This window comes from Oncorhynchus nerka, linkage group LG24 (genome assembly GCF_034236695.1).
Source record: "Oncorhynchus nerka isolate Pitt River linkage group LG24, Oner_Uvic_2.0, whole genome shotgun sequence".
NCBI classification, from domain to species: domain Eukaryota; kingdom Metazoa; phylum Chordata; class Actinopteri; order Salmoniformes; family Salmonidae; genus Oncorhynchus; species Oncorhynchus nerka.
Genome location: NC_088419.1, coordinates 76,825,079 through 76,850,430, shown reverse-complemented (window position 1 = coordinate 76,850,430; position 25,352 = coordinate 76,825,079). Strand labels below are relative to the sequence as shown.

The window sequence follows — 25,352 nt, the reverse complement described above, 5'->3', positions numbered from 1 at the left end:
AAATGAAGAGGATTGCAAGCCGAAGAACACCATCCCAAACGTGAAGCACGGGGGTGGCAGCATCATGTTGTGGGGGTGCATTGCTGCAGGAGGGACTGGTGCACTACACTTCAAATAGATGGCATCATGAGGGGGAAAAATTATGTAGATATATTGATATATTATATCTCAAGACATCCGTCAGGAAGTTAAAGCTTGGTTGCAAATGGGTCTTCCAAATGGATATTTGTACTGACTCTACACACACGCACACCCACTCACTCACATACAATCATCATATGCGCTACTGCTACTCTGTTTATTATATACTATACATATCTACCTCTATCACTCCTGTTACGTTCCCCAGTTTCTGTGTTGTCCTTTGTGTATTTGAGTGTGTTTCAGGAGATGGCTTCCTGAAATCCCCCGGCAGCTGATTGGTCGACTCCACAATTAATTGGAAAGCTGACCCCGCTCCCTCGTCAGGACGCAGCTGTCTCCAATTTCCAATGCCTTCAGAAGCTATAAAAGCCAGTGTTCTGTTGTTCAGGGGAGAGATGGATTGTGATATAGATCATGGCTGAGAGAGGAGGGTCATGGCTGAGAGAGGAGGGTCATGGCTGAGAGAGGAGGGTCATGGCTGAGAGAGGAGGTTCATGGCTGAGGGAGAGGTGGAGGTTCATGGCTGAGGGAGGAGGTTCATGGCTGAGGGAGGAGGTTCATGGCTGAGGGAGGAGGTTCATGGCTGAGGGAGGAGGTTCATGGCTGAGGGAGGAGGTTCATGGCTGAGGGAGGCGGTTCATGGCTGAGGGAGGCGGTTCATGGCTGAGGGGTCTAGCATGTTGGTCGTTGGTATGTACTATGTTAGTAGTTGTTGGTAGCAGCTTTAGTATGTTCTGTGTTTGTTGCTTTGTCAGAGCTTCTTTAATGGCCTGAGTTTTTTTCTCAGTTTTGTTGTGAAGTGGATTGTTTAATTTGTTCCCAGGGGGGAAGGGGAAGGCACCTAGGGAGTGCTTAGGCAAGAGGCCCGCGGGCATACATATACCCGTAGTATATTCACTGTCTAGGCACACTAGGTAAGACCTGGGCGGACCACCCCCTGTATTTTGGTTAGGGCACCAGGTAGTGGGTAGGCAAGTAAGGTAGGAGAGGGGGCTTTGAGATGTACTTTCTTTGCTTTGGTTCCGTCCAGCCCCTTTTCCCCATATTACCGTGTGACGGAATAAATTCTTAGTAAGCAGTGAATTCTGCCTTTTGTCATCCTTACTCGCACCTACAGTCCATACCTCTTTCGCTTCATGTTGAGTTGTAGCAGGGTGTTGCATTCCCACTTCACAGAGGTGTGCGTAACACTCCAGTATCCCTGCACATTGTAAATATGGTATTGACCCTGTATATAGTATGCTTTCTCGTGTTCTCTTTCTATTTTTTTGTGTTCGTTCTACCTTATGCAATACTGAACAAAAATACAAACGCAACATCTAAAGTGTTGGTATCATGAGCCAAGTGAAAAGATCCCAGAAATGTTACATATGCACAAAAAGCTTGTTTCTCTCAAATTTTGTGCACAAATTTGTTTACATCCCTGTTAGTAAGCATTTCTCCTTTGCCAAGATAAACCATTTACATGCCAAGCGTGGCATATCAAGAACCTGATTAAACAGCATGATCATTACACAGGTGCACCTTGTGCTGGGGACAATAAAAGGCCACTATAAAATGTGCAGTTTTGTCACAACACAATGCCACAGATGTTGGAGTGTGCAATTGGCGTGCTCACTACAGGAATATCCACCAGAGCTGTTGCCAGAGAATTGAATGTTAATTTCTCTACCGTAAACTGCCTCCAACGTCATATTAGAGAATTTGGCAGTACGTCCAGCCAGCCTCACAACCATAGACCACGTGTCACCACGACAGCCCAGGTGTTCCACATCTGGCCTCTTCACCTGTGGGATTGTCTGAGACCAGCCACCCAGACAGATGAAACAGGAGTATTTCTGTATGTAATAAAGCCCTTTTGTGGGGAAAAACCAACTCTGATTGGCTGGGCCTGGTTCCCATGTGGGTGGGCCTATGCCCTCCTAGGCAAACCCATGGCTGCGCACCTGCCCAGTCATGTGAAATGCATAGATTAGGGCCTTATTTAAATAGACTTATTTCCTTATATAAACAGTAATTCAGTAAAATCGTTGAAATTGTTGCATGTTGTGTTTAAATTTTGTTCAGAATATTTTCAGTATAACATTGTTATTGATTACTGCATTGTGTTTACAGCTAGCAAGAAAGGCATTTCACTGTACTTGTGCATATGACATTAAAACTTGAATATTTGGGGTGTATGATACTTTTGGTAAATAAACTCCAATAATCCATTAATTTAACATAAAATGTGCCAAATCGGTGTGCATTTCAATTAAGTGGATCCCTCTCTCATCCTCTGCTTCCCTTCATCTGTATTGATCGGAAATAACTGGACAGTTGAAAGCAAATCCCTTGTAAAGATCCACCACATTGCTTTCACCTTTCCTGATCTGTTCTTCTAATTAGTGCAAATGAGGGATGAAGGCCCAACTACTGAGATGCACCAAAAATGATATATTATATTCACAAGCGTGGGGTGGCAACTCTAACGACGGAAATACGTGTCCTCAACAAGGGGGATCGATTCATCTCGCCCGGGCACACGTGTAGGCGTGTTTCACACCGGCATAAACCAGGCGCGGTGCCCCACTCTGTCCGAGGGCGAAGTCGGCTCAAAACATAATTAACTCATTAACTAGTCATGAGTAGGATACTGTGTTTTCACACGCAAAAGTGATCGCTTTTGATAGAAACCCTTTATATGCCTTCCCAGTGAAAACTATTTTGAAAATTAAAACATTGATTTTATGGAAAAGATAAATATGTTTCTGGATGATGCACCAGGCTGTCTTGTTGCCAAACATGACAGTGGCTCAGATTACTGTTCGATTCGATTCGCCCCAGGCCCAGACCATTCTAGCCAATGAGAGGGAAGATACGCGTCGTTATACTCAACATTGCCAGAATGCCACGTGCATCCATTTATATCAGTATATGTTTAACAGTTTAAACATTACGAAACATATATTTAATTTAAAAAATCTCACGTAATTCTACTCTCATATACCTCCTTACAAAAAAGGGTTTATCTCACGTAGACAGATTTTGGCAGAATAAATCCTATCGATTCGCCTGTTCCTTTCTGCATGCACTCACCCTGATTAGAAGTGTAAAACAACACCTGTAGATTTCTCAGTCCATCACACCTGCACATTTAATTATCCCAACCTGAATCTAGCCACGGCTTCTTGCCAGACTACAGTTTACCTGGAGGAGAAGACGGACCGTTGTATTTGCCCTGGGAGGGTGTTGAGATGGAAGATCTGGAACTGAGAGAGGCGCAGAGAGAATACTTGGACTTTCTGGATGACGATGTAAGTACAGAGGATAGTAGAATGTGTTACATAAAAATCAATCAAAAGTGCGGCTATTAATGTGAGGCAATGTAAGATGTGTTGCTTATTTATTTTGTAGCAAGATCAAGGAGTTTATCATGAGAGGGTCAGAAGTATGGTGTCAGAAAACCGGTGCCGCCTCATCGTGAACATCAACGACCTGAGAAGGAGGAACGAGAAGCGGGCCAAAGCGTGAGTATAGACCCTGACAAACAACAACCCAGTTGTTACTCGAGTTTTCCCACGTTGGACATGAGTGAAGAGGAAAGCCCCCCATCTTTTGGAGGGCAGTGTAAATATTTAACTTATTTTTTGACACAGCGAAATGTTTTTCAGCCCTTAGCCTTGATTAGGGTTTTAACCTCTCATTTTACATTTCGAATCATGGTTATACCTTAACAAATTGTCAGTGCTATCCGAGATCCTTACAACGTCCATAATCTTGATTGGAGGGGACTTCCCAAGGATACCTAATAGCACGTATAATTTCAAAATGCCCCCCCTATAGGTTCAGAGATCAATCACAATGTGATTAGTAGAAAACGTGCAACAACCGGTTTTTCCGTTTTCAGGGGAAATGGAAGAGCCAGTGACACAACTTCTGCGTTTGACCACTAAACCCACAGGTGCAACATTGAGACTTCCTGGAAGGCTTGAGTAACAGACCAGGTTTTGAGAAGTGAAAAATTCCTCCTTAGTAGTTAAATTTTGCCAAATCTGAAGGCATAACCTAGATTCAAGCCAATTTCATAAGTAGTTGAACATGTTATTACTCCAAACTTGTGAAAGTGACAAACGTGACTGACATGTTTTAATTTGAGGCAAAAATTACTTTTATATCAAAGGAGTGCCTTTGATTTGATGGCCTGCACGTGTAGTTTGGCTCAAGATGATTGTTAGACCCGACAGACAACGTGTTTCTACCATGAGCTTTGCTAGCCAACTCACAATGACTACAAGTGAGATCAGGAATTTCTATTGAAAATCTGTTTTATCCCACCATACTGTACAGCCTTTGTTAACAAGGCAACATATCTTTACTCCACATTTACTGGATTGGTTGAACAGTGCAGGAAAAAAGTGGCCCTAAACCCCCTTTTTTTTGTTTTTTGAAAATTATCCCACCCCAACCATGTGAGAAATTGTAACAGTACTTCTGATTGTCTTAACTCTCTGTATACTTTTAATGTGGGGCTGTGACAGTTAGTTGCAAAAGAGAGACATAATGTCTTAATTCACCACTACTAATGAAATGGGTGTGCTTTATGCATGTTAAGGTTGCGCTTCTAAGTCAGGGGACGTGGTTGTTAATCTCTGCGGTCACATCCAATCTGGATCGATATTTGGTTTTAATGCAGATGATGCTTTCAAAAATACAAGGTAGAATCATGTCAATTATCTTCAGGTCGGAGCTCTAGCAAAGGGGCCCGAGTTCCTGAGTTGGAATGCCCAGTTGAATGACAGTTCAAAATGATTTTTCCCAGTCGGACCCCCCCAGAGTTCCCAGTTAGTGACCCATGAATGTGTTGTCTGCAGCATTCAGTCACATGACAGCTCGTTTAGCTGTTCAATTTACCAGTATGTCAACTGAGCCAGGGATCAGTCAAATGGAAAGTAGGTCCCAAAATGGTCTTTCCTAGCATTGGAGGTGAGCAGCCATCACTCATGGGGACGCTTACTGATGCTGTTTTCTGTTAGAAACATGCACAGCCGAGGCAAGGGGGCATGGTTCGCATTTGAAATACTCTCTCTTCAATAAGTATTCTTTCCTCTGAATCCACTGACTCGGTCGCTCGTCTGTAGAATGTTTTTGTATTTCCCCTGCATGCTTGCGTTCAGTTCGTTCAGTTTATCAAATACACTGCCGTAAAAAAGTACACTGAACAAAAATATAAACTCAAATGAAATAAAAGATCCCAGAAATGTTCCATATGCACAAAAAGCTTGTTTCTATAAAATTGTGTGCACCAATGTGTTTACGTCTGTTAGAGTATTTCTTATTTGCCAAGGTAATCCATCCACCTGACAGGTATGGCATATCAAGAAGCTGAATAAACAGCATGAACATTACACAGGTTCACTTTGTGCTGGGGACAATAAAAGGCCACTCTAAAATATGCAGTTTTGTGATGCATGTCATCCAAAAAGTTGTTGTCATCTGTCCACAGAACATTCTTCCAAGATTCTTGATGATCATCCAGGTGCTTCCAGGAGCTGTTTGGTGAACTTGAGTCAACTTTTTGGATGACATGGGTCTCGTTATGCCTGGCGAGAAAAAAAAACACTGCATTCAACAGTAAGAACCTCATACCAACAGTGAAGCTTGGTATTGTGATGGTTTGGGGATGCTTTGCTGCCTCAGGACCTGGAAGACTTGCCTTAATAGAAGGAACCATGAATTCTGCTCTGTATCAGAGCATTCTACAGGAGAATGTCAGGCCATCCGTCTGTGATCTGAAGCGCAGCTGGGTCATGCAGCAAGACAATTATTCTAAACACACAATGAAGTCTACATGAAAATGGCTAAAAGACAACAAATTTGAAGTTTTGGAATGGCGTAGTAAAAGTCCAGACCTTATCCCAATTTGAGATGTTGTGCAGGACTTGAAACGAGCGGTTCATGCTTGAAAACACACAAATGTTGCCGAGTTACAGCAGTTCTGCATGAAAGAGAGGGCCAAAATTCCTCCACAGCGACATGACTACTACATTGACTACTACATTAAGCGTTTGGTTGAAGGTGGCACAACCAGTTGAGGGTAAGGGGGCAATTACTTTCCCCACACAGAGCAATTGGGTGTTGCATTACTTTGTTTATGTAATTGTTATTTGTTCCCTATCTAATATTAGGTTTTAGTTGGAGCTCTGATAACATTCAGTATAAAAATATGCGGAAGTTAGAAAGGGGGCAAATACTTTTTCGCGGCACTGTATCTCTGTTACATAGGCAAGGATACATTTTGTCATGACAGTCAACCAAGTCTGTCATTTTTTACCTCCGTTGTGAATGACAACAGATCCCCTCTCAATGTGAAAAATCTGTCCAACACTCCTCGATAACCACCAAGTGTGAAATATATTTATATAAAATATAAATACAACCATTTGGATGACTGGATGTCAGACTATCCCGCAGGTGAAGAAGCCGGATGTGGAGGTCCTGGGCTGGCGTGGTTACACGTGGTCTGTGGTTCATTCCTGCAGTGAGCATGCCAATTGCACACTCCCTCAAAATGTGAGACATCTGTGGCATTGTGTTGTGTGACACAACTGCACATTATAGTGGCCTTGTATTGTCCCCAGCACAATGTGCACCTGTGTAATGATCATGCTGTTTAATCAGATTTTTGATATGCCACACCTGTCAGATGGATGTATTATCTTGGCAAAGGAAATAAACAAATGTGTGCACAAAATTTGAGAGAAATAAGCTTTTTCTGCATATGGAACATTTCTGGGAACTTATTTCAGCTCATGAAACATGGGACCAACGCTACATGTTGTGTTCATATTTTGTTCAGTAAAGAACTGTGGTGGATGCCAAGTGGTGGATTGTCATGTTCTGCTAACATCGCCACATGCAGTGGATGTGGTTTGATGTAGTTCTAATGCAGCAGTGCTAGTTCCTCTCGGTGTATCATACAATGCTTCCATATGGCAGAGGGAGACGCAACTAGAGTGTAGCGGTCTGCCCGCCATAGATGGACCCCTATCTGTGCAAAAGCCTACCATTCGATTCCATGGAATTTGTTTTTTGTCAATATAGACTCGCAGCACTCTGAACATCCAATCTCCTGTGTCGTTCCATGCTCGGAAATTGTGAGAGAACGATGTGTCCTCCTGAATAGCATCCTCGGACATGTATAGCGATTTTGGTGGGGACCTATGCATGGGCATCTCTGCCCTCAAAGCTATCGTCCATTTGGAGAGCATAAGCCGGGGAGTTTCTGATTGCTAGCAAAAGCATACATTCTTACAAAGGTGTTGCTGTGAGTTTGTGCATCTGCCTCCCCACACATGGTGAAAACAATATCATTAGTGGCTGGTTATCAGTCTCTGCAATAGTGTCATCGTGTAGTGTGAATGATACAAGTGCAACGGTCAAGTGTGGCCTTTTCCCATGATCTAAGGGCTCTCTCTGGTTGAATTTTACATTTGATTAATTTTATTCAGATTAAGGTTAACCAGAATATGTATTTTATTTCTTTTTCAGGATTTTGGGGTCAAACCCCTAGCTTGGGGTCGCAAACCCCTAGCTTGGGAACTGCTGAGTAACTGAATTTCTTGTTCACTTAATTTTTCTCATAAATTCATGCACCTTGTTGGAGAGCGAGGTAGCGGCAGTGTTCCATTCCCTTTATTGATCCTTGAGTGACAAATGCCAAGTGGTGGATAAAATGTTGTAATTGGTTTGAGGCCTGTATTCCTTATTTTGTTTAAAATAAATGAGAATTTGTTTATAAAATATACTTTTAAATACTCTTTTCAGATTGCTGAAAGACTCCTTCAATGAACTCATTGCTTTCCAAGGAGCTCTGAAGGACTTTGTTGCGTCCATCGACGCAACCTACGCCAAGCAGTTTGAGGAGTTCCATGTGGGGTTCGAGGGTAGCTTTGGAACCAAGCACGTGACCCCGCGAACCCTCACGGCACGATATCTCGGGAACCTGGTTTGCGTGGAAGGAATCGTTACCAAGTGTAAGTATATAATGAATTTGAATGGCTCATTATCCAGTTGTATTCCGATTGATCAATTGACCATTCTTTACCACGCAACCTTTCTTGGTTCCTCATTAGAATTACACTACTGCAATCCCATTCAACGGATAGGCTACTCAAAATAACTAACAGCCTGCATGTGTTTGTCATTGTGGTAGGTTCTCTGGTGAGGCCTAAGATCACCCGTAGTGTCCACTACTGTCCAGCCACTAAGAAAACCTTGGAGAGGAAGTACACTGACCTGACCTCCCTGGACGCTTTCCCTTCCAGCTCCATATACCCTACCAAGGTGTGTAACTGTGCAATTTTGAATGGTGCTCTATCCCTCTCCATGCTCTCCTATCTAGAACATTCCTGCCACAGATATCACACAAACAAACTCCTTTGCCACCTCTCTCCTTGGTCTATAGGATGAGGAGAACAACCCCTTAGAGACAGAGTTTGGGCTATGTGTCTATAAGGACCACCAGACCCTGACCATCCAGGAGATGCCTGAGAAGGCCCCTGCCGGACAGCTCCCCCGCTCTGTGGACATAATCGCTAACGATGACCTGGTCGACAAGGTCAAACCGGGCGACCGTGTTCAGATGGTTGGGATCTACCGCTGTCTGCCGGCCAAACAAGGAGGCTTCACCTCTGGCACCTTCAGGTGGGTGGGTGTGGGAACAGGTCTATATGTGTTCTGCTTCCAAATAGTTTTGATGACGGGTTGGGGTACATTTCAATTCAGGAAGTATATAAAAAAAAATCCTGTTGCTTGTCAATTATCATTTTTATTTTAGTGAACACAACCTTCTGTTTAATGCAGGACGATTCTGCTGGCCAATCACGTGAAGCGGATGAGTAAAGAAATCGTGCCGACCTTTTCTGCTGAAGATATTAATAAAATCAAGAAGTTCTGTAAAGCCCATTCTAAAGTAAGTCACTGACTCTAAAGCGTCTTGCATTGAACTCTGATGGGAAACTCTACCACAGTATCTTGTGGTAGAGCATTTTAAATTACGATAAAGGTGTTGTATACAATCAGACGATCGGATCATTTCTTGGCATGCAAACTGTTACATCACATTTGGTATACAGTGCATTCGGAAAGTATTCAGATCCCTAGACTTTTTCCACATTGTTACATTAGACTTATTCTAAAATTGATTAAATGTTTTTCCTCAATCTACACACAACTCCATATTGACAAAGCAAAAACAGGATTTTAGACATTTTTGCAAATGTATTACAAATAAACTGAAATATCACATTTACGTAAGTATTCATACCCTTTACTCAGTACTTTGTTGACGCACCTTTGGCAGTGATTACAGCCTTGAGTCTTCTTGGGTATGATGCTACAAGCTTAGCACACCTGCATTTGGGGAGTTTCTCCCATTCTCTGCAGATCCTCTCAAGCTCTCTCAGGTTGGATGGGGAGCGTTGGTGCACAGCTATTTTCAGGTCTCTCCAGAGATGTTAGCTTGGGTTCCAGTCCGGGCTCTGGCTGAGCCACTCGAGGACATTCAGAGACTAGTCCTGAAGCAACTCCTGCATTGTCTTGGCTGTGTGCTTAGGGTTGTTGTCCTGTTGGGAAGTGAACCTTGGTCCCAGTCTGAGGTCCTGAGTGCTCTGGAGCAGGTTTTCATCAAAGATCGCTCTGTTCATCTTTCCCTCGATCCTGACTAGTCTCCCAGTCCCTGCCGCTGAAAAATATCCCCACTGCATGACGCTGCCACCACCATTCTTCACCGTAGGGATGGTGCCATGTTTGTTCCAGACGTGACACTTTGTATTCAGGCCACAGAGTTCAGTCTTGCTTCCATCAGACCAGAGAATCTTGTTTCTCCTAGTCTTAGTCCTTTAGGTGCCTTTTGGCAAATTCCAAGCGGGCTCTCATATGCCTTTTACTGAGGTGTAGCTTCCATCTGGCCACTACCATAAAAGCCTGATTGGTGGAATGCTGCAGAGATGGTTGCCTTTCTGGAAGGTTCTCCCATCGCCACAGAGGAACTCTAGAGCTCTGTCAGTGACCATCAGGTTTTGGTCACCTCCCTGACAATGGCCCTTCTTCCGTGATTGCTAAGTTTGGCCAGGCAGCCAGCTCTAGGAAGAGTCTTGGCGGTTCCAAACTTCTTCCATTTAAGAATGATGGAGGCCACTGTTATTGGGTACCTTCAATGCTGCAGACATTTTTTGGTACCCTTTCCCAGATTTGTACCTCGACACAATCCTGTCTCGAAGCTCTAGTGACAATTACTTTAACCTCATGGCTTGGTTTTTGCTCTGACTTGTACTGTCAACTGTGGGACCTTATGTAGACAAGTGTGTGCCTTTCCAAATCATGTCCAATCAATTGAATTTACCACAGGTGTACTCCCAAGTTGTAGAAACATCTCCAGGATGATTAATGGAAACAGGATGCACCTGAGCTCAATTTCGAGTCGCATAGCAAAGGGGCTGAAAACTTATGTAAATTAATGAGCAAAAATGACCAACCTGCTGTTGCTTGTCATTATGGGGTATGTCTAGATTGAGGATTTTTATTTCATACTTTTTTGAACAAGGCTGAAAAGTAACAAAATGTGGAAAAACTCAAAGGGTCTGAATGCACTGTGTACCAGTTGGCTCATTTGATACCAATGCTCTTCAGTCATACACATGTCAGTTTTCTGTGTTATGATTGTTTTCCAGGATGTGTTTGAGCATCTGAGCTGCTCACTGGCTCCCAGTATACATGGCCATGAGTACATAAAGAAGGCCATTCTGTGTCTCCTGCTGGGGGGCAACGAGACCAACCTGGAGAATGGGACACGTATCCGTGGAGATATCAACATACTGCTGATAGGTTAGTCGTATAGTCAACCACTACTATTGATGGGTTGGAGTAATTTCGAATACTTTTTTGTGGTCTCGCTCTATGGTTGTCCTGATTCTTCTCTGCAAGTGTACATCTGCACACTTCATGGGTCTAACCATGGTGGGAACTCCCTCTGGCTGGTGGGAACTCCATCTAGCTGAAGCTAACACCAATCCAATGCTTTCAAATCCATGACAGGAAGTGTGCAAGTGCACACTTTACACATTGTTGCACATCGGGATGTAGCTTAACATTGAACTCAATGCATGGCCTCTTCTGTTTGTTGTCTCTAACCTGGTTGGTCTCTGGTCAGGTGACCCGTCGACGGCGAAGTCCCAGCTGCTGCGCTACGTCCTGCACACTGCTCCACGGGCCATACCAACTACAGGACGTGGATCAACTGGCGTGGGGTTGACCGCCGCTGTCACCACAGACCAGGAGACTGGTATGGAGAACTATTTGGGGATGTCATTTTTAATGATTGTGCTCTTGTTATTTGTCTGCATCCTGTTATTCCCGCAGAGAAAAATATCATTCTTGAAGCTGATACTCCTTCCTCTTCCACCTATTTACCATAATTATTATCCCACTCTGCATACCACTCACGCAATGCACACACTTCTGTTCATACCCTTTCTCGCTATGTCTCCATCCCTCTCACTTCCTCTCCAGGTGAGCGGCGGCTGGAGGCCGGGGCTATGGTGCTGGCAGACAGAGGAGTGGTGTGCATCGACGAGTTTGACAAGATGTCTGACATGGACCGCACAGCCATCCACGAGGTGATGGAACAGGGCCGTGTCACCATCGCCAAGGCTGGCATAATGGCCAGGCTCAACGCCCGCTGCAGTGTGCTAGCCGCCGCTAACCCAGTCTACGGCAGGGTGAGGCGAGCTAATGCTAACAGAGTGTGTCTTTATAATCTAAGACCATGTATAGTGCTGTGAAAAAGTATTTGCCCCCTTTCTTAATAAAGTGATCTTGAGTAAACAGAAAACATAACAATTACATATTTCATAAACAAATTTCTGCAACACCCATTGGCCCCTTACACTCGGAACTGATTTTAAAGCAGTTATGCATGGAAGAGTGGGACAAAATTCCTCCACAGAGATGTGAGAAACTGATCAACTACAGGAAGCATTTGGTTGCTGTCATTGCAGCTAAAGATGGCAAAACCAGTTTGAGTTTAAGGGGGCAATTACTACTTCACACAAGGGAATTATGTTTTGCGTAACTTTAATTAGATAAATAAAACAATGACTTATTCTAATATTAGGATTTGGTTGAAGATCTGATTAACATTCGGTATCATAAAGGGGGCAAATACTTTTTCACGGCACTGTATAACAGGATGTCACAGCTACTTGCCAATAATCCTCCATCTCAATAACTGGAATAAATAGACTTTCCTCACAGCCTTCTTAATGCACCGTCATTGGGCTCAACCTGGACAATGCTTTGCATAGATTCGCAAATCTTGATCACATAAGTTGTTTTTTGGGATGCAAGTTAATTTGTAGGTTAGTAATTCTTTGTGCGGGTCAATCCATTTTGTACACACTGTTCATGTCTCTGTGACAACCTATGTGTTTTCTCTTACCTTTCCTTACAGTACGACCAGTATAAGACTCCCATGGAGAACATTGGTCTGCAGGACTCTCTGCTGTCTCGGTTCGACCTTCTCTTCATTGTTCTGGACCAGATGGATGCAGACAGTGACAGGAAGGTCTCGGAGCATGTTCTACGCATGCACCGCTACAGAGCACCAGGGGAGCAGGAGGGAACAGGTGGGCTACGCTACTGACTAAATACACATGCTAATGCACCGCTACAGAGCACCAGGGGAGCAGGAGGGAACAGGTGGGGTACGCTACTGACTAAATACACATGCTAATGCACCGCAACAGAGCACCAGGGGAGCAGGAGGGAACAGGTGGGGTACGCTACTGACTAAATACACATGCTAATGCACCGCTTCTCATTCAAAAGAACAAAGATTATTTTTATCAAACCAGTGGAAATGATTTCTGATTTAGTACCTGGTGTGTGGATTTTTGTTGCTCACTATCTGATCTGTTGATTGATGCCCCCGCACCCTGCAGCCATGCCTATGGGCAGCACTGTGGATGTGTTCGCCACGGAGGACCCCAACATCACAGAATCCGCCGAACAGGAACTCCAGATCTACGAGAAGAAGGACAATGTCCTGCACGGACACCGGAATAAAAAGTATCCAGCAAAAAAGTATCCGTTATTACACTCGTAGTACATTACACATTATGTTCTTATAGAACCCCCCCCTGCCTTTCTTATAGAACCCCTGCCTTTTTCTGATAATCCATGGCTTTGTGTGTTAACCCCTTTATGATGGTGTCTGTCATCCTCCAGGGAGAAAGTAGTTACCATGGAGTTTATCAGGAAGTACATCCACGTGGCTAAGCTGGTGAAGCCTGTTCTAACCCAGGAGGCCTCAAACCACATAGCAGAGGAGTACTCCAAGCTCCGCAGCCATGACCAAGTGAACGCTGAATCAGCCAGGGTCTGTAGTACTTACATACACTATATTACCAAAAGTTTGTGGTGGTATGTGCTCGTTAATTAAACATCTCATTCCAAAATCATGGGCATTATATGGAGTTGTTGCCCCCCCCTCCCTGCTGCTAAAACAGCCTCCACTCTTCTGGGAAGGCTTTCCCTAGATATTGTAACATTGTTGTGGGCACTTCCTTCCATTCAGCCACGAGCATTAGTGAGGTCGGGCACTGATGTTGGGTGATTAGGCCTGGCTCGCAGTCAGCGTTCTAATTCATCCAAAGGTGTTCAATGGGGTTGAGGTCAGTGCTCTGTGCGGGCCAGTCAAGTTCTTCCACACCGATCTCTACAAACCATTTCTATATAAACTTATCTTTGTGCAAGGAGGCATTGTCAGGTGAAAGAGGAAAGGACCCTCCACAAAGCACAGAATTGTATAAAATATCATTGTAAGCTGTAGCATTAAGATTTCCAGTCACTGGAACTAAGGGGCCTATCCCGAACCATGAAAAACAACCCCAGACCATTATGCCTTCCCCACCGAACTTGACAGTTGGCACTATGCATTTGGGCAGGTAGCGTTCTCCTGGATGGGGAAGCGTGATTCATTACTCTAGAGCAGTGGTCACCAACCGGACTTGTCAATTTCCAAGGCATTTCTAGTTGATCTCCAAACATTTCTGTAAAAAACCCAACAATAAAACCTTCTGTTCCTATTTTTTAATTAGTCTTGGGCTGTTGGTGATAAGTGCAGCCAATTCAGCTTCCCTGCGCGCCGGGTAGTCAAACTGTTGCCATTTCATGTGTCTGAAGGTACAAACTCTGCCTTTTCGGTGGACTTGGAGAGGAAATCAAGTGCACTATGCCTCTGCTGGCTAATCAGATTGCTCAGATGACCGAGTCTGCAGTAACGTAGCAGGCATAAAAGAAAGCTACGGCAAAATTGATTTCAAAACATTAACAAACATGACTAGAGAGAGACTGTTAACGAATACAGCAGAGCTGCTGTTTTTGAGTGAGTTCATGTTTAATTTCTTACTCAGCACTGTCAACACGTATTCAACACTTTTATAAGCCATAAAATGCATGTTCTTCCTATTTCCACTCAGTGCTACAACAAGCAGTGCAGCAGTAATGAACGAGTAGGAAAGTGTATCTATAAGCTTGCGTTATTAATATCAAGGAATATTTAACTTTCTCTCTTAATTGACGTAACAACATGAATTTGTCCATGAGGCAGAAGTAATGCGGTGCGACTCGTTTCACCATAAGCTGGAAGATTGAATGCACCAATTTGTAAGTCGCTCTGGATAAGAGCGTCTGCTAAATGACTTAAATGTAAATGTAAGACGGTGTACCTTTGGTCAGTGGAGGAAAAGGAGATTAAGCGGAGGGATGTTGAGAGACGGTCCCTCAGTCTGCTGCTCTCTCCCTCCGCTGAGGCTGACCATCAGATGCAGGCACAATCAGCCCAGTAAAATAAGTAATACAACAATGGATCTATTACCAGTGTGATCATATAGCCTGCCTCAAACTTTGAAATATAATTTTAAATGTTCCAAACAATGCATTGGCAGATAAATTCAAGCAAAGCCAGTATGTGGTGATAATGTATTGGGCCTATAGCTTAGTGCACAAACCTCATTGCTACATAACTGTTTTTAATAGGTTATTGTTGCATAGGCTTACATTGAAGTCATGGTAATAAAAAATCCGAGCGGTAGATCTCAGCATGCATTTAGACTCAAAGTGACCACTGCTCTAGAGTGTTTCCACTGCACCAGTTCAATGGCAGTGAACTTTACACCACTCCAGCCGATGCTTGACATTACACATGGTGATCTTAGACTTGTGTGCGGCTGCTCTGCCATAGAAACCCTTTTAATGAATCTTCTGACCAACAGTTCTTGTGCTGACTTTGCTTCCAGAGGCAGTTTGAAACTCTGTAGTGAGTGTTGCAACCGAGGACTGACAACTTTTACGTGCTTCAGCACTTGGCGGTCCCGTTCTGTGAGCTTGTGTAACCTACCACTTCACTCCTGAGCTGCTTTTGCTCAGACGTTCAACTTCAAAATAACTGCACTTACAGTTGACCGGGGCAGCTCTAGAAGGGCCGAAATTTGACGAACTGACTTGTTGGAAAGGTGGCATCCTATGATTGTGCCACCTTGAAAATCACTGAGCTCTTCAGTAAGGCCAATGTTTGTCTATGGACATTGCATGGCTGTGCTTTTTATTTTTTTAATACCTGTCCGCAACTGTTGTGGCTGAAATAGCTGAATCCACTCATTTGATGGGGTGTCCACATACTTGTGTATCTTATCCGGCACTTTACTAGAGTCTAAAAGCTGTTTAGGAATTATGGAATACCTTTGTTATTATTGCATTGGGAATCCTTTCCTGCTTGTTATGCCCAGTTTACAATCCTGTATGTAAAATGATGATACAGGCAATCAATAAATCATGGAAACATGCACTATTGGTTTGGCAATGTCTGCTTCAAATAGACATTGTACTTTGTGTTGATGGGTTGTCTGCAATGTAGACAATGCCGGTGACAGCCCGAGCGCTAGAGACAATGATACGATTGTCCACTGCCCACGCCAAAGCACGTATGAGCAAGACCACAGACTTGGTTGACGCGGAGGCTGCCCTGGAGCTCATGCAGTTTGCCTACTTTAAGAAGGTAACGTTGGGATCAAACAGTTTGACACTGGATACATTCCTTCATTTAATTTGGAGACAAAATGATTAACTTTATGGATAGGTTTTAATTCATGTTGCTATGTATACTGTCCTATCTACATGTAGATTCTGGAGAAGAGGAGGAAGGTTGTAGAGGACGACATGGGTGTGACTCAGAGCCAGGAAGTGGCCAGTCAGAGGACAAGCACCAGGTCTGAGCCCATATTCAAAAAGCAGCTCTGACTAAGAATGCTGGTTATAGGATCAGTTCAGCATTTTGGCTCATAATGAAAAAAATATACAATAAATTGTATATTGCTCTTTTCATTACGAGAATCTGAGGCTTCAATAAAAACAAACTAAATCAAATCTAGGGTTCTGGCAGGTCATGGACGATTTTCTTCTAGAGCGTCAGACGATGGGGGTGACCGTTCTAGTACAGTGACTTGCGAAAGTATTCACCCCTCTTGGCGTTTTTCCTATTTTGTTGCCTTACAACCTGGAATTTATCATTTGATTTACACAACTTGCCTACCACTTTGAAGATGCAAACAACAAATAAGACAAAATAATTGAACTAGTCACCCCCCAAGTCAATACTTTGTAGAGCCACCTTTTTTGCAGCAATTACAGCTGCAAGCATCTTGGGGTATGTCTCTATAAGCTTGGCACATCTAGCCACTAGGATTCTTGCCCATTCTTCAAGGCAAAACTGCTCCAGCTCCTTCAAGTTGGGTGGGTTCTGCTGGTGTATAGCAATCTTTAAGTCATAACACAGATTCTCAATTGGATTGAGGTCTGGGCTTTGACTAGGCCATTCCAGGACATTTACATGTTTCCCCTTAAACCACTCGAGTGTTGCTTTTACAATATGCTTAGGGTCATTGTCCTGCTGGAAGGTGAACCTCCGTCACAGTCTCAAATCTCTGGAAGACAAACAGGTTTTCCCCCAAGAATTTCCCTGTATTTAGCACCATCCATCATTCCTTCAATTCTGACCAGTTTCCCAGTCCCTGTCGATGGAAAAACATCCCCACAGCATGATGCTGCCACCACCATGCTTCATTGTGGGGATGGGTTTTCTCGGTGATGAGGTGTTTGGTTTGTGCCAGACATAGTGTTTTCCTTGATGGCCAAAAAGCCCAATTTCAGTATCAACTGACCAGAGTACCACCTTCCATTTATTTGGAGAGTCTCCCACATGCCTTTTGGCGAACACCAAATGTGTGTGCTTATTTTTTTTCTTTCAGCAAAGGCTTTTTTTCTGGCCACTCTTCCTTAAAGCCCAGCTCTGTGGAGTGTACGGCTTAAAGTGGTCCTATGGACAGATACTCCAATCTTCGCTGTGGGGCTTTGCAGCTCCATCAGTGTTATATTTGGTCTCTTTGTTGCCTCTCTTATTAATGCCCTCCTTGCCTGGTCTGATAGTATTGGTAGGCGGCCCTCTCTTGGCAGGTTTGTGGTGCCATATTCTTCAATTTTTTCAATAATGGATTTAATGGTGCTCTGTGGGATGTTCAAAGTTAGATTTTCTTTTTTTTGTAACCCAACCCTGTTCTCTACTTCAAGTTTGTCCCTGACCTGTTTGGAGAGCTCCTTGGTCTTCATGGTGCCCCTTGCTTAGTGGTGCCCCTTGCTTAGTGGTGCCCCTTGCTTAGTGGTGCCCCTTGCTTAGTGGTGTTGCAGACTCGGGCCTTTCAGAACAGGTGTGTGTGTATATACTGAGATCATGTGACACTTAGATTGCACACAGGTGGACTTTAACTAATTGTGACTTCTGACGGGTAATTGGTTGCACCAGATCTTATTTAGGGGCTTCATAGCAAAGGGGTGAATACATGTGCACTCAGCACTCTTATTTTTAAACAAGTAATTTTTCACTTCACCAATTTGGACTATTTCGTGTGTCCATTACATGAAATCCAAATAAAAATCTATTTAAATCACAGGTTGAAAGGCAACAAAATAGGAAAAACTCCAAGAGGGATGAGTACTTTTGCAAGGCACTGTATAGACACAAGGGAACCTGATCCCAGATGAGTGCGCTTACTGAAATTTTTTGAATACAGGCTTATCTCAAGGATGTGGGAACTGGAGAGATTGGTTGCATCAAAGACTAGGTGTGAATAATCTTAAATGGCTGCCTTTGTCTCCTTTCCTTCATGACCAGGAAGCGTAAGGAAAACATGGACGTGACAGATGCTGGGGCAGAGTCTGACCCTTATGAGTTTGAGGATGAGGAACACGGTAAGGCGCGCGCGCGCACACACACACACACCCTGCACGTACAAGGTCTGTCTGTACCCCACCTGGTCACCAATAGAGCTCAGTTCTTAGGGTTATAAACCATTTCTCCATCTGCACCATTGTAAATACTTTATTTTGATGACTAAGAATCATCATACATTTCTAATCCCTCTCTTTCTCCCTCCTAGCCCAGTCTATTCTGAAACACAAGAATACTACCTCTCAGAGCCTGAGGACAGGACAGGACATCAGACAGGACAGGTACATCTCCACTCTACTCCTTTTTATTTCAGTAACCTTACCTCTACTGGACCTTACTGGTCACAGAGTACTGCACCACTTAGCTACTCTACTGTCAGAACTGGTGATTTTAGTGGTAGGCTACACCTTGTCAGGGATTGGTACTGCTCAAACACTAAACAAAATCAACCTCTAAGCCTGTTGCAGGAAGAATGGCATGAAGAATGTAAAAAATTATTAGCCCATTTATCCGCTCTTCAGAGACAGTCAAGGTGGGACGACGTTTGTTTGTGTGTTCTCAAACCCCTCCTGCCCAGGCTGAAGCTGTTTAAGGCTGCTCTGATGAAGGCCTTTCAGACTACACGTTCCCAGTCTGTAGCGGTGACGGAGCTTCTGACCCTGGTCAATAAGACCACACACGGTCAGGACGACCATGAGTTTGACGAGCAGGAGGTAGAGAAGCTGCTGGGGCGCATGCAGGCTGACAACCAGGTCATGATGTCAGAGGGCGTGGTCTTCCTAATTTAGAGCTGGGGCAGCCAATCACAAGAGCCAGTCCCAACCTGTCTGGTCTACTCATGGTCATCATGAACTGTCTCTAATAAATGGGTTGAGCATGAAATGTGGTCTGGAGTTTGTTCAAATGTAAATGTGGAGTTATTGAAAGGCCCTCTGTACGTGTGGAGTTTATCCAGGAACCAGTGAATGGTAGTAGTTTTAACTGCAAACTGGAAGCAAGACTAGTTTGTTTTATTAGGTAGTTTTTTTTTACATAAAATGGATCAATTTCACTTACAATAACATACATTGTATCTTCGATTGTTGGTCACGGTTTCTTATGAAGAGATGGAAGGTCATTGTCAGATTTTCCTGTAAAGATATTCCATAACAAGTCTCACTTCTGGTTTGTAAAAATTTTTATTGATAATTTATAGCTAACATTTTCCAATCTATTGATTCTCCTCAGACAGTCGAGTGTTTGTTAGGCTATATTCTAGTTTCTGTCAAGTTTCTTCAGGAGCACTTTCAACAATCTGTCGATGGAAAAGTAAAGCCATTTTAGATTGGTTGTCACTCGCAGTACTAGATGTTCTCCACAACGATCACGTCCCTGTCACTCTCCGGTCTCCTCATTCTCCTGGTGTACACCGCGCTTACCATGGCAACCACAAACATGACCGCCGCCAAGCTCATGGACACAGCCATCACCACTGTGGGCGTGTTGGTCTCCCTGCTGGGTGATACTACGGTGCTCTTCTCAGACTGATGAACAGCAGAATGAGGAAGGGGCTGGGTCTCCAGCAGTGCAGACACATCTGAAGAGGTTGGGGTTAAGAACACTGGTTTAGAACAGAGTGAGAGGTCAAGGTAGTCTGGTCTGAGATCTGTTTCTCTGTCTTGCCAACTGCTATAGTCATTGTTACGCTGTAAGATGGCACAAACGGACCTGGGACTAGAGCTAAGGAACGATTGGGAATGTATGGTTAAGAGCCTTCTCCAGCGACGGGAATGTAATGTCTTACCCTCTAGACCGAGGAGGAAGATGGTGTCGTCTCCTTGGATGAAGTTCCTGCTCTTCAACCTGCTGTGGGTGAGGTAGCTGCTGGTTCCGGTACCAGGCCCGCGGTAGAACTGGCTGCCATCAGAACCGTTTACCAGACTTCCCACCTTAAGGGGATTGTCCCAGTAGAAATCATTGCCTGGGGGAGAGAAGGAAAATCTTCAATAGAAACAATTTGACTTCAGGTTCTCCCACACCTGTCTCCCTAACTGTTTCTAGTCTAATTTGAGTCTCCTCACGCTTGTCTCAGATTGGAAGACCTTGCTGCTTCTATGAAGGACAGAGAGCCAATGATATGCTATTATTTGGCATACTGTAAGCATTTTTTGTGTACGCATTCTCACCATCTGAGGACAGCTTGTTGGGGTCGGTGGTGATCATGCGGTGGTTGGACATTCTCTGTCTGATGTCCGGGTTCTGGTCCATCAGGGCCATGTTGGCCTGATGCCATGGACCGGGCCAGGTGAGGGAGTCATCTTTAGGGCCGGAGGTTAGGTGGAAGTAGATGGCCATGCTACCTGGGCTGCTACGGCCATTGATGTACACGCTCACCTAGGTAGTTCATTATTACCAGGCCAGGACATCAATGATGTATTCAAATGCAGAAAGGGAAAGCGGATGCATTCAACTGAAATGTGTCTTCCGCATTTAACCCTTTATCGATGTTCATGTCATCAGTGCCCGGGGAGCAGTTAACTGCCTTGCTCAACGGCAGAACGGTATATTTTTCCAACTTGCCAGCTCAGGGATTCAAACCAGCAACCTTTCAGTTACTAGTACCAAAGCTCTTAACCGCTAGTCTACCTGCCACCCTGAAGAACAGCTTCCCAAAATAAACAAATTCATGGCACCAGCATCATTGCTAGGATTGCTGGTCCCTTTGTTGAATTCTACCACATTTATTCAAAGAGTTATGGCATATTAGAAAATTCACGTCTCAACCTTGTTACTATTTTGACCTTGACACTCACCATGAAGGAGTAGCCACTGGGGGACAGGAAGCGTGGGCTGTAGATGTTCACACCTGTCGGTGTGGTTTCTAAGAGACCGGCGAAGTCACGGATGTGCTGCGGGCAGGTTGTCTCTGATAGGTTGATGTCATCCAATGAGAGCCCTCCGGTGGATGCCCCTGTGCCCTTCAAGCCTTCAAACTTAACCCGGAACTTCATCTTCACATCCAGGGTCACATGGTACAGTTCCCAGGAGTCTCTGATGCCACCTGTAGGACCGAAGGAAACAGACATCCACACAAACCCTATAAACGTACATGCTGAGCAGACCGCACGCATATTGATTTTGTCCCCCCACACCTGACTCGATCAGGACACGCAAGGTGAAATATCAAAATGAACTCTCAACCAACTATATTAATTTGGGGACAGGTTGATAAGCAAACATTTATGGCAATTTAGCAAGTTCGCTTGCTGCTGTTAGCTAATTTGACCTGGGATATAAACATTGGGTTGTTATTTTACCTGAAATGCACAAGGTGATCTACTCTGACAATTAATCCCCAGATAAAAGGGTAAACCAAGTTAGTTTCTAATAATTTCTTCTTCTTTGGACTGTATATGGCAATTAGCAAACAACTTTAAGGTGCATTACCACCATCAATTGGACTGGAGTGTGGACCTCAAGTTCATCTTTCAATCACCAATGTGAGTATAGGCTCCTAAAAACCAATGAGATGGCACCTGGGTATATTCTCCTAAAAACAAATGAGATGGCACCTGGGTATATGCTCCTAAAAACCAATGAGGAGATGGGAGAGATGGTACTTGCAGCGCGTCAAGCGTCACAAATAGAACCAAGTTCTGTTTTAGTGCCCGGTTACGCAGACGCGCATGAGCAGTGTGGGTGCAATGATTGAATAACATGTATGTGTACATTTATTTTGCAATGCGAGCGGTGTGGTCAGCATATACCCCTCAAATTCAAATCTGGAGCTCAAAGCCAGCTCCTCTGCTTTTTACAATTCTTCCCCTTTGTAATCAGGGACTGATTTAGACCTAGTACACCAGGTGGGTGCAATTAACTATCAGGAAGAACAGAAAACCAGCAGTATTCCAGACCTCATAGGGTAAGATTTGAATACCCCTGCTCTATACTGTTGTACAACATTGTTTTGTATGAGCTGAGATGTGATGTCAAACCTGTGATATCGATTTTCTGGATGAGCCTCAGTTTTCCTTTGGGGTTGGCGTCGTCATACTCCCGCACCCACACGTTCAGTCGATCATCAGCACCCCCGCTGTTGTGGAGGTAGAACTGCAAGCACTGGGAACCTGTCTTGGGGTAGAAGAGACGACTCTCCAGGTTGGCCTGGTCACCATGGTTACCCTTAACCGTACTGAAGTGCATGAAATAACCTTTTCCTGGAAACAGAAATAAAACATTTGAGTGAGACAAACTGATCATGGATCAAAAAATATGCATATTCTGTAATGGGAGAAAATGTTTAATCTTCTATAAAATCAATTAGGATGTTAATGATATCGACCTCAAATAGATGTTATCATTATGGTGCTACAGGGTACTTCAATGTTGTGATCCTCTGAAAACTAATCAACCAAAGTCCCTCCACTGAATCTTAAGAGACAAACAAAAAAACACGTTGGAGGGCATTGACCTTCCTGGCCATTCTCTATCTCTTTAGGAGAACAGCAGATAAGTAGAGGTGCCGTTATAGTGGCATGATTATCATGTTACACTAGGACTATGGTCTCTGGGCCTTGCTTCAGAGTAAAGTGTGTGCGCATGCATAAGCTTCTGTGTGCATGCGTGTATGTATATCTTACCATCACACACAAGTTCAGTCTAATGAACTCCTGAGTTACAGTACATTATTGGCTGATTGATAGATTTTTGATCTGACTTTTGATTGATATTGATTGACAGGTGAGGACTCACTGCAGTTGTAGAGCCTGTTGAGCTTCAGCAGGTCACTGTCGCTGAACTCCATGCATTGACCAATCACGTCCATGAAGCTCTGACCCGATGTTGAAGGCTGTTTTACTGTAGTGCATCACAGAGCCGTAGTCATAGGACACGTTCAGAGCACTCGACACTGACTCACCGTGGATCAGGAAGTTATGGTCTTTTCCTAAAAAGGGAAATAATGCAATGTTCAGTCAATGAAATGCTTCCCCACCTGCCTGTTACCTACTGAGGAGTAGCACCTAAAGAGAGGAGAGAGACCCACAAAGAATTAGAAAACAAATAAACTCCCATATCTACTGGGTGAAATACCACAGTGTGCAATCCCAATATTTGTGACGTGTTGCCACAAGAAAAGGTCAACCAGTGAAGAACAAACACCATTGTAAATATAACATATATATGTTTATTTATATTACCTTTTGTACATGAACTATTTGCACATTGTTACAACACTGTATATATACAATATGATATTTGAAATGTCTTTATTCTGTTGGAACTTTTGTAACATTTTGTTTGTTAATTTATTATTGTTTATTTCACTTTTGTTTCTTATCTATTTCACTTGCTTTGGCAATGTAAATATATGTTTCCCATGCCAATAAAGTCCTTAAATATAAATTTTATTAGAGATAGAGAGAGAGAAAGATATGGAAAATAGAGTGGAAGAATAGAATTATAATTTATAATTGTTCAAAAATGTATTGGCTTCTGACATTGTGGTGTCCGTGTGTGTGTGTGTATGCATGCGTGTGCGCTCACCCGGTTCCTTGGAACACAGATATATAGTTATTCTCTCCCTTCCATGGCACAAAGTTGATGCAGGTCTTCAGTCTGTACTGCTCGAAGGCCTTCAGAATCACCCCCTTAGCATTTATGTCTACGCATGCGCGCGCACACACACACACACACACAGAAATATATATTTCAAAATTGTATAGAATTTCCTTGCACTGATTTAAATGTATTTTTGTATTGAATTTTGTCACACTGATTTAAATGTATTTTTGTGTTGAAATTTGACACTGATTTAAATGTATTTTTGCATTGAATTTTGTCACACTGATTTAAATGTATTTTACCAAAGCTATGTTTGAAGTATTGAAGTGTACTATTTCTCACCCAGGCTGTCCTTCAGATAGTAGGGTACAGTCTGAGGCCAGCGATACTGCTCCCAAAGAATAGTGTTTCTGCTGTCAGTCTAAACAGAGAGAACCACACACTCTCAATCAGTGCAATCAGACACAACACCCTCATGGTGATCAGTGATGACCAGATATTATTGGCAGGCTATGAGAAATCCATATCATTATTCAAGTAAAGGAAAAGATGAGCTGTCAAACTCACCTCATCTATTACAATAGCACCCTCCAGCAGGTCCAATCCTGCCTCTGCAAATGATAATCAGCACACAGAGATACTATCTATACATACAGTCATGTTATAAAGTTATTTTCTTATATACCTTTATTGACGTCAAAGATGTCCCAGTCGTGTCCGTGTCCCTCATCCACATCAGTCTCTGCAGGTAAGAGAATGTCTAAGTCAACCACAGCACACAATTGCTTGACATTATTTCTACCACCACTATGAGTCATAGTTATGAACAACAACGATAAGAGGTTTCACTCACCTGTGAGCCGGGATGCTGCTGACTACAGCAGGCAATAAACAAACAAGAAAACAGATAAACAAGGAAAAGAAAACAGTGCAATGCAACAGGTCTGCACTAAAATGTAACAAGATTAGAAATGTGACCACACAAAACTGAGAAAAAAAGAAAGCAAAATTGTTACACAATTATGACAAATACAGTAACTGTATCAGGCACCACAAAAATACAGTTGGTCAGAGCAATTTAATGTAACATAGGTAATATAGTGTTTTACATGAAATGACATTAGTGATGGAATAGGAAGGGTACCAAGCACCAGAGCATACTGAAGACCAGAACAATCCATTTAGAAGCCATGGCTCTAAGACTGCCGGTAATCACAAGCACAAGAAGAGAGAAGGGGTCAAAGACCACCGATATGCAGCAGTCCAAGCCTTAGTCTGGGTGCAGTTTGTGACCACCGATATGCAGCAGTTCCAGCCTTAGTCTGGGTGCAGTTTGTGACCACCG

General features: G+C 43.5%; 1 protein-coding gene and 1 pseudogene across 1 annotated transcript; one reads left to right on the top strand and one right to left on the bottom strand.

Moving 5' to 3' along the window:
- The first annotated feature begins 3,217 nt into the window (after positions 1–3,217).
- On the top strand, positions 3,218–19,348 carry mcm3l (MCM3 minichromosome maintenance deficient 3 (S. cerevisiae), like). Its single transcript, XM_029633132.2, has 17 exons — positions 3,218–3,440; positions 3,541–3,653; positions 7,951–8,159; positions 8,339–8,469; positions 8,591–8,829; positions 8,989–9,097; positions 10,857–11,010; positions 11,336–11,467; positions 11,695–11,903; positions 12,635–12,809; positions 13,125–13,251; positions 13,411–13,561; positions 16,100–16,240; positions 16,366–16,451; positions 18,410–18,486; positions 18,675–18,747; positions 19,044–19,348. Exons 1-17 carry the CDS (start codon positions 3,381–3,383, stop codon positions 19,252–19,254), a joined length of 2,397 nt encoding a protein of 798 aa, XP_029488992.1. The 5' UTR covers positions 3,218–3,380; the 3' UTR covers positions 19,255–19,348.
- Positions 19,349–19,647: 299 nt separating this feature from the next.
- On the bottom strand, positions 19,648–25,199 carry LOC115108761 (meprin A subunit beta-like; annotated as a pseudogene).
- Positions 25,200–25,352: the final 153 nt, after the last annotated feature.